General features: G+C 43.7%; 1 protein-coding gene across 1 annotated transcript in view; it reads right to left on the reverse strand.

Annotated features, from left to right (window-relative positions):
- The window catches only part of FAM184B (family with sequence similarity 184 member B), a 116,523-nt gene extending 108,603 nt beyond the window's left edge, over window positions 1-7,920 (reverse strand). The window contains exon 1 of the mRNA XM_061164436.1: window positions 7,774-7,920. Coding sequence (XP_061020419.1) covers window positions 7,774-7,920 — 147 coding nt within the window. The remainder of the gene's footprint in view (window positions 1-7,773) is intronic.
- Between the last annotated feature and the right edge of the window lie 1,985 nt (window positions 7,921-9,905).

Consider the following 9,905-nt stretch of genomic DNA (forward strand, 5'->3'; position numbering starts at 1 on the left):
GATCTTTTACATTTATGGGGTAAAGTCATCAGGACTTGCTTCAGAACTGGATTCAAATGGGAGAAAATTCAGTTTGTCTTTGTTGGTTTTAATGTTCCCAGCTTAACTGAGATATAATTATTGAGACCACACAATCCACCCATTTAAACTGTGTAATTCAATGGCTTTCGGCACATGTGCAGAACTGTATAACTATCACTACAGTCAACCTAAGAATATTCTCATTGCACCAAAATGAAACCTTGCAGCCCTCAGTCACTGCCCAATTGTACTTTGTACCATATTTTATTCACACCATTTTCCAGTTGATAGACATTTAGTTTCCATCTTTGGCTACTACAAATAATGTTGCCCTGAATATTACGTACAAGTTAGTTTCTCTTGGGTATATACATAGGTGTAGAATTGCTGCTTCATTATGATAAATCTCTTAATTATTTGAGGAACTGCCAGACTGTTTTCCAAAGCAGCTGCAACATTCTACAGCAATGTAGGAGGGTGTTACTCAGCTTTAGCATCACTCTGGCTGCTGTGCAGAGAAAGACTTGGAGCAAGGTTTGGGGTGGGAAGTGCAGAGATCCGAATGTTATGCAAAAGTGGAGGCATCTTAGTAAGGTTCAAAGACACCCAATTTAAAGTGTCCTTCATCCTATTTTCTGGCAAAGAGATTTCTGTGAGATAGCTGTCTGTACACCACAAATCACTTCATTAAATTAAAAGATTCCAACAGAGAGGGCTTGTTAATACAGATCTGCAGTTTTCAAATCTAGAATCCTAAAGCAAACCGGTATGGAACTGTTTAAACATCTGTCCCCACACAAGCTCCTGCAGGCAGGAGGGTATTTGGAGAGAAGCTAAGGGAGTCAGCAGCACAATAAAACTTCCACAGCTTCAAGCCACAAAAACCCAGGGCTCAAGTGGCAGCCTGTTCCCCAGGACTCGTGTGGCAGCAGGCATCACTCCTACTGCCGGGGCCACTGCCCTGGCCTCTCAGCCCAGGAAAGGGCTGGCTTTGTTCCTAGTTGCTGGTCTTGACAACTGAGCAGTGGTCCTGTCCGTCTGCCATTCTTCTAGCTCAGGAAGGGAAGGGAAACCAACATCCATCAGACTTATGGTAGTCCCGCTCCCGGGGTGAGATGCTCTCCTTACATTCCTTAAGTTAGTGAACTCTCACAAGTCACCAAGGAAGAAAGGACTACTTTTCTCATTTACAGATAGGTTGGCCCCTTTGGATGGGAAAGTCAGAAAAGGTATCTCTGAAGAGATAGCATTTTAGCTGTTAACAGCCACACAAGGATCATTCTAAGAGTAAATCCCAAATTGTTAGCTCTCCGGGTGTCCTCGTTTTTACTCACATTTAATTTTTATTTATATTTATTATATAAATAAGAGTAAGAAGCACCCTTCTAGAAATAAATCCAACTTAAATTCATTTAAAAGATAACCTGGAGTAGAAATTATAATTCTTTTTCCTTAATATTTCTGACTTTTTACTCAGGGACTTTTCTCCATAAAAATATCTAAACATCCCTAAACAATCCACTATTTTCCCCCAACATCCAATATGACTGTCTCTGCTCATGTATCTCCACAGACTTCAGTAAGGTTCTGGGATGTGGGGAGACAGAGTTCCTTTGGTTTGGTCATGCTACTGTGCTGGGAGTGCTGACTCTGACCTCCAGACCTTCCCACAGCAGGAAGCAAGGATCTACAGATAAGAACTACACTGCCACTCAAAGGGCCCCTGCTCTCAAGTTAGGATGCTTTCTTGAATGACAGAATTCATTCTTACTACAACACTTTACCACAGTCCTCAAAACTGAACTCATCCTAAGTTCTGTGTGGTGGGTCTTTAGGAAAGCCCAATTTAAAAAGTCATTCTTCCCCAGTGAACTAACTAAAACATAAGACCAAAGCATAAGGCTGTTTTGATATCAAAATATACTGTGTGTATCCTCACTCATGGCTGACTCTTTGTGACCCCATGGACGGTAGATAACCAGGCTCTTTTTTCTAGGGGACTTCCCAGGCAAGAATACTGGAGTGGGTTGCTATTTCCTCCTCCAGGGGATTTTCCTGACCCAGGGATCAAATGTGTGTCTCCTGCATCTCCTGCATTGGCAGGTGGATTCCTTACCACTGAGCCACCTGGGAAGAGTAATATTAGCGAATGTGGCTTATATCCATGGGAAAGCTGGATTCCTGATATTTACCCACCTATTCATAAGCTGGGCCGGGGCAGTTCCTCCCCCTCCCAGAACTGTACATATTCTTGTAAACAGACGGGGACTGACCATGCTCCTCTCCTTGCCATGCAGAAATGTTGTGCTCCCGGAGGATGAGTAAGTGTGTCAAGGGCTTTGCAAACAATGCAAACACTAGGGAATCATAAGGCATCACTAATGTCCAGAAGTTGCAGCCACTTGATTTCACCATAGGCCCTATAGGGTCTTCTGAGACCTGGAAAGACATCATTTTGGAAGAGTGCCTGACAGGTTCTCTTGGGGTTATCTTACTCCTTATAGTTTTAGCTTGGCAGCTTCTGGCACTAAGAGGACTGCTTATTGCCTCCTGGATACTTTTCTTCTCATAACTCCTAATGAGAGGTGGTCTCGTGGGTGTATGGAGTCATGTTTATGGGCTGGGTTCCTAAGATTCAGCCTTCAGTTCAAGGGATGATTGATGGAGAGGAAGCATGTGCTTTCCCACTCATTTTTGTGTTCTAATACAAAAGGATCTTTGTTAAACTTGTTTTGGGGGCAAGACACTCCGTTCCACCTTGAAAGTGGGAATTGGGAAATCTCTGCGTATGAGGGATGCCAACACTTCTGGGTAAGAGGATGTGGAGAAAGTTACAAAAGGAAAAATCAGCTGCAGATTTCTGAGCGGGTGAAAAGTAGAGACTGGCTGAATGGACAGGGCTAGGCAAACCTGCCTAATGCTTTCAAGACCAAAGTATCCCACAGGCTATTATGGGAAATAGACATGAAACCTCCTGCTCTCCCAATTAACTCCTCTGTGTCTGCTCTACTATTTAAACCTTTGGCTATTCTGAACCACTGATTCTCAACCCTGTGTGAATGTTATAGGTCTTGAGGGGCTTTAGAAAACAGCCTGTCACCTCTCCTTACTTTCTAAGATGGGGTCTGGGATCCTGTATGCTTTTTGTTTGTTTTAAACTTTTATTTAGAAAGAATTTCAAAATTAGGGGAAAACTGCCAGAAAAAGAACAGTACAAAGAACTTCACACCTATCTTTTACTCAGATTCTCTTATTCTTAACCATTTGTCCCATTTGTTTTATTATTTGTTCTCTTGCTATATTCTCTATCTTATTTATAAAATAATGAAGATGTGTATGTAAGAATGTAATGTTTGCAGCAGTATTATTCACAGTAGACCCAGAGTGGAAACAATCCAAATGCCTACTAATTGGTGAATATGATCACTAGTACCCATACAATGGTATACTAGTGCGTAATAAAAGGGAATGAATGAATGACATATGCTACAACAACTGATGAACCTCAAAACATGATGCTAAGATTTAGCATCTAAGTGAAAAAACCAGATGGAAATACATGTTGCATTGTTTCACTAACATGAAAAGTCTGACAAAGACAAATTTATAGAGACAGAAAGGAGATTAATGGTTGCTTGGCATGGGGGTGGGAACAGGGATTGACTACAAATGGATACAAAGGACAATGACAGAAATGTCCTAAAACTAGATTGTGGTTACGGTGCAACAACTCTGTAAGTTTACTAAAATATGTTGAATTGTATGCTTAGATGAATTTTATGATATGTAAATTATACTTCAATAAAGCTATACAAATTAAGAAGTTACCAAAATCAGACAGAAAAGGAAGCAAGAACAGCAATCTTAGAAATGAAAATATAATTATACAATTTAACAGATGGGAAAAACTCTGGATTGGACAAACTGTTTAGTGGATTGGCAAACAAGAAAACATGATTAAGGAATTCACCAGGATACAGAGATAAAAAAATTTTAATAACATTTCAGAATATGGAGAGGCTTCCTTAATTCACCTAATAGCAGTTCCAGAAAAGTGAAAGGAGGTAATGGCAGAAAAACAATATTTGAACAGAAAATCACTGATAATTTTCCAGAATTAAAGAGAGCATATGAGTCTTCAGTAGAAAGTACACTCAATACCAACTAGAGAGTTATAATGAAACTGCTAAACATCAAAATAAACACATGCAAATACCACCAAGAGAAAAGGCAGGTTATCTACAAATAAGTGAAAATTTGATGGGCAGTAGGATTTTTACCAGCGGCAATTAGTACCTGACAGTAATAGAACACTACCAACACTGTGCCTTGGAAAAATAACTGTTCAGAAGAATGTTATGGGCAAATAAACAACAGTGAGGACAAAATAAAGACATTTTCAAATGTACAAAGGATTTCTTCGCCCACCAGGACCCCTATAGAAAGAACATTAACAGATGAACTTCAGATAGAAGAAAACTGAACCAAAAAACAAGGCCATGGATTCAAGGGGAAAAAAAGCATAAAAGAATCAGCAAAGTATCTGTAAATTTAATTAACTATAAAAATTATTTAAAATTTAAAAGGTAAAAATTTCTAGACAACAATGACAAGATGGGAAAGGGAAGGGCTATTAAATGAGTGAGGTAAGGAAAGCTCTTTTTCAAGAAGAAAGAATTACATGATAATTTTATTCAGTTCAGTTTAGTCGCTCAGTTGTGTCTGACTATCTGTGACCCCACGGACTGCAGCACACCAGGCCTTCTCGTCCATCACTAACTCCCGGAGTTTACCCAAACTCATGTCCATTGAGTCGGTGATGCCATTCAACCATCTCATCCTCTGTTGTCCCCTTCTCCTCCTGCCTTCAATCTTTCCCAGCATCAGGGTCTTTTCAAATGAGTCAGCTATTCGCATGAGGTGGCCAAAGTATTGGAGTTTCAGCTTCAACATCAGTCCATCCAATGAACACTTAGGACTGATCTCCTTTATGATGGGCTGGTTGGATCTCTTGCAGCTCAAGGGACTCTCAGGAGTCTTCTCCAACACCATAGTTCAGTTCAAAAGCATCAGTTCTTTGGTGCTCAGCTTTCTTTATAGTCCATCTCTCACATCCATACATGACTATTGGGAAAACCATAGCCTTGACTAGACGGACCTTTGTTGGCAAAGTAATGTCTCTACTTTTTAATATGCTGTCTAGGTTGTCATATTAGAAAAACTATAGTTAAATATGCATGTGAAAAACTAAATGTTGATAAGTATAGGAATAATGCCTAAAGCCCTCAAACCAACAGTGGAAAATGAGGGAATATAAATCATTTAACTAATCCCATAGAAAGCAGAGATGGAGAAAAAGGATGGTAAATGAAAAGCACAAAATATGATGGAAGAATAAGCCCCAATATAGTAGTAATCACAGTAAATGCATATGGATTAAATTCACCTATCAGAGATACAACAAAGTAAAAGTTATAGAAGGATTAAATATAAAGAGATGGAAAATACGATGTACAACCAACCAAAAGAAAGGTAGCATATCAATATTAAAAGGGTCTAATTTAAACAACTAGCGTGGAAAATGATAAAGAGAGCACACCATAATAAAAGTCAACTGTGATTTCTAATGCAGAATATACTTTGAGAAACACTGCCTACTATGCCGTAAGGATCAGTGGATGCTTTCTTCACTGCTTCCTTCACAGTGCTGGGCAAATAATAATCATGCCAAAATATTAATGGGTGGAGTGACTACCATTACCACATTATATTCAAATGATCTGTTTATACATTTGTCACACCACAAGGGCAGGGGCCCTATCTTTTTCAGTTGTATGCCATTAATATTAAACACAGTGCCTGACACATAGTTGTTGCTCAGTCACTAAGCCGTGTCCAACTCTTTGGACACGTCACACTCTACAGCACATCAGGCTTCTCTGGCCTCCACTATCTCCTGGACTTTGCTCAAATTCATGTCCATTGAGTCAGTTATGCTATCTATCTCATCCTCTGCTGCCCCCTTCTCCTTTTGCCCTCAATCTTTCCCAGCATCAGGGTCTTTTCCAGTTAACAGGCCCTTCACATCAGGTGGCCAAAGTATTTGAGTTTCAGCATCAGTCCTCCAATGAATATTCAGGGTTTATTTCCTTTAGGATTGACTGGTTTGATCTCCTTGCTGTCCAAGGGATTCTGAAGAATCTTCTCCAACACCACAATTCAAAAGCATCAATTTTTCAGTGCTCAGCCTTCTTGATGGTCCAACTCAGTAGGCACCCCATAAATTCAAACTGAGTTCAAGGTTCATCTCTTCCATAAAACTTCTCCTAACTGTTTTGCCTATAATGACTTAACCTTTGTTTCTACCTCTAGAGCACTCACAACTTGAAACATCCAATTTAGCAACTGATTACAGAGTAGTATCTTTTCGTTTTCTCTCCAAAATTGTTTCTCCAAAAATATTTTACTTTCTTTGAAGACAGATAAGATGTTTATTCTGTGCCTAACATCTCAAATCAATACTTTTTGGGTTGACGTTACTATTTGGGAGACTGCAAATTAGATCAGTGGTGCCAAGCAGCATGTCCCAAGGCCTCCAAGGAGTATCTCCATTTCCCCTTTTCCACCCTTGACTCAGGAGATCACTGTTTGGATACAGGTTCATTTGCAAAAAATGTGGAGAAGTTAAGGGAAGGGCCTAAGAAGGCAGCTAGTGCCCAATTTCAGATCTCTGTGCTCTCTTTCTTCTGGTGAGATAGGGAGGAAAATGCCTGTGATCCCACAAAAAAAGTGGGTGTTGGAAGCGGGAGGGAGACAGTTGGGGAAGAAAGCACGTCCCATACACAGAACTTGGACCCGATGTTCTACTAGCAAGCATGTTATCAGGAATAATTATGAGATCAAAAGGAAACTCCAAGGCAAACAGCTAAATTCAGGCACTGGGGGACCTTGTATAAAAGACAGAGAGGGATGTTTTCCATCTACACGCCAGGCACAGGAGGGGTGCCTGTCACAAGGAACTCCTAATTGCGAAGCTGCAGGGAGCTAACAAAGGACAGGGTGACATCTTTTGCTGGTCTTTATAAGGAAGGCAGCACGGTCCCTAGAGGTTCAATCAGGGCCCTGGGATGAGGTAGGAGAATGGGCTGGCTGACCTCCCAAGGTCTTTTGTAATCCCGTAATTAAATGGTGAATCGTTCACTTCCCCATTTACGCTCTGCACACGTCTGCAGCCAGTTTGATAGTAAGTCCCTTGGGCAGGCTTCCAGGTTTAGCACGGTGCCACGCAAGCTGCTGGCACTCAACAAATGACTCGAATATTTGCTGAATGAAGGAATAAATGAATCAAATATTTAAATAGCCCACATGACCTCCTCCCCGCCGGTAAAGTACTGTGATGAATGAAATCACAACATTACAGACACGATCATTTGAGCAGAGCCTGCAAAGAAACACACATACACACCCCAGCACTGATTCAACTCGATTCACATTCCCACCCTGGGAGCACTGACCACCTGCTCGGCGTGCAAGCTGTAGGAGTTTTTTGGCAAGGATCCTTTCTCTCAACTGCACTAGGACGGTGCCTCCAGAAGGTCACCAAGATTTAAGGCCGCTTCCCTTCCGCTTGGCCTCGAAGACAAAGTTTCAGCAGGGATTTTGCCTGGGCCTCCCTTGGGTGCGTCCGCACTCCCTTCCCTGCCCCGGGCGCCCCGGGCGCATATCTCTCCAGCCCGCAGCGCCTCACCTTACCTTGGTGAGCTGGGCGATCTTCTTGCACATTTTCACGTGCATCTCAGGATCACACTCCATTCTCCAGCCGGCGCCACCGCGGGCATCGGCTTTGGAGCCCGGGCAATTCCCGGGAGCGTGAATTTTGCTGTTCAGGGCAGAAGCCATCGCTGAAACGCGTACGGCACTCAAAAGGCTCTTGCTGGCTCGGGTTCTCGCAGCCCACGATGTGCACGTGCTTCCGCGCGTGGGCGTGTGCGCTTGTGGGCTTTCTCCGGAGAGGCGGCACTGCAGTCCCGCCGCTTGCACCGCCACCTGGCTCTGGTCCCCCTGGGTGTCCTCCTCCCAGCTGCCCGCGCGTCCACCCTGTCTGCCCCCGCGCTCTCGCTCGCTCGCTGGCTCTGCGGGCACCCGCACCCTGCGGAGAGGCGCCGAGGACCCGCACGTGCTGCTCGTGATTCGCGCGCCGCTCCCGGGCCGGTGCGGGTCTCGTCTGCAATAAGCTTCCGAGATGAGGAGTTGCTGGCCTTGAAGAGGTTTTCACTGGCCCGGCGCCTCGTTCTGGGACACGTGGGTGCAGCCGGGCTCAGGACTCAGCGGCAACGGCCCTCGCCCGTGGTAGGCATCCCAGGCCAAACAAGAAGAGCCGGCTTCAGCCTCGGGCACCTGGGGGCGTTTGATCTGGGGAGGGGGACCCTGGCGAAGTGCTGTGGGCCAACGGGTGGCGAGGGACGGGGCACCTTGACGGGTGTCCTCAAGCAGCTACTCGGGAGCCAGCCTCCGAGCTCGGCGCTGAGGGCGGAGGTTGGAGGTTGGCGGTTGGGGGTTGGGGGCTGGATGCCGAGAGAGGGGCGGGGTGGGGAAAGCAAATTGCGGGGACGCAAGGAGATGGCGGGGACCCGGGCAAACGATTTGGGCCCCTGTCTAGGTTGAGGGTGGGAGCCTCCCTTCTCCCATTTTAAGGAGGAGCGAGGATGTTGCGGGAGAATTGCCGGAGATTTACCAAAGGGAAGAAGCCAAAGGGGCTGCGGAGAAGCTGGTGACCGAAATCTGGGAGAAAGAGCAGGGTATGTAGCGAGGGATTGTGTGGTGTAGGGGCGCAGAGGAAAAGTCAAAGACGGAGGTAGAAAGGATGATAGCAGGTGTGGGAAGGAGGCAAAGAGGAACGGAATAGTAACTGGGTAACAGATGGAGCTGAAAGTCTAAATAAACAGTTCCCAGGGAATGTGAAATGATTCATCCACACGCGTGGCCACCCGCCTCCTGGAACCAGAATCCTGTCGTCTTTCGCTTACCCTACAAGTGTGTTGTATCAGCAACCAAGTATCATGAGCCACAAAGCCACTGATGATCTAATTTTCCAAAGAGGTAAACAACTTTTGATAAAGTTCTGATCAAAAAGGCTGTTTAGACCATCCCCTCCCCAATTCAATTAGAAAACAGAATGCCTGAGAATCAGAATCTCTACCAGGAAGCTGATGTAGACTCTTAGTGCTATTTTAGATTCCAGAGTCAAAATCTCTGGAGATGAGGGTCCAGAGCCCACATTTTACGTGACTTTCCTACCTAATTCCATATTTAGAGTATTTTCTGCAGGGTTTTAATACACACTGAAATTTACAGGAATTCGACCAATTTGTTATTTCTAAGACACAATTTAGAAATATTCTAACGAATATTGTGTTGTGTCTGTTTCAGACACTTAGAATATTTCTAATTTCCTTAGTCTCACCCCATCATGTTACAGTACATAGGCATGGCCAACCTGGGTTTTGGTTCCTAGTTTATCATCTTAGGTTCCCTCTACAGGACAACCACCCCTTCCCCAATTCAGTTAGAAAACAGAATGCCTGAATCAGACTCTCTACCAGGAAGCTGATGTAGACTCATAGATTACAGAGTCAGTATCTCTGAAGATGAGGCTCCAGAATCCACATTTTAAGCGAGCTTCCTACCTAATTTCATATTTAGAGTGTTTTCTGCAGGGTTTTAATACATACTAAAATTTACAGGAATTCAACCATTTTGTAAACTAGAGGAAAAATAACCATTTTGATCAGAACTTTATCAAAAGTTATTTACCTCTGTGGAAAATGACATCATCAATGGCTCTGTGGCTTATGATAGTTGGTTATTGATACAACACACCTGTA

Source organism: Dama dama, chromosome 17, assembly GCF_033118175.1.
Source record: "Dama dama isolate Ldn47 chromosome 17, ASM3311817v1, whole genome shotgun sequence".
NCBI classification, from domain to species: domain Eukaryota; kingdom Metazoa; phylum Chordata; class Mammalia; order Artiodactyla; family Cervidae; genus Dama; species Dama dama.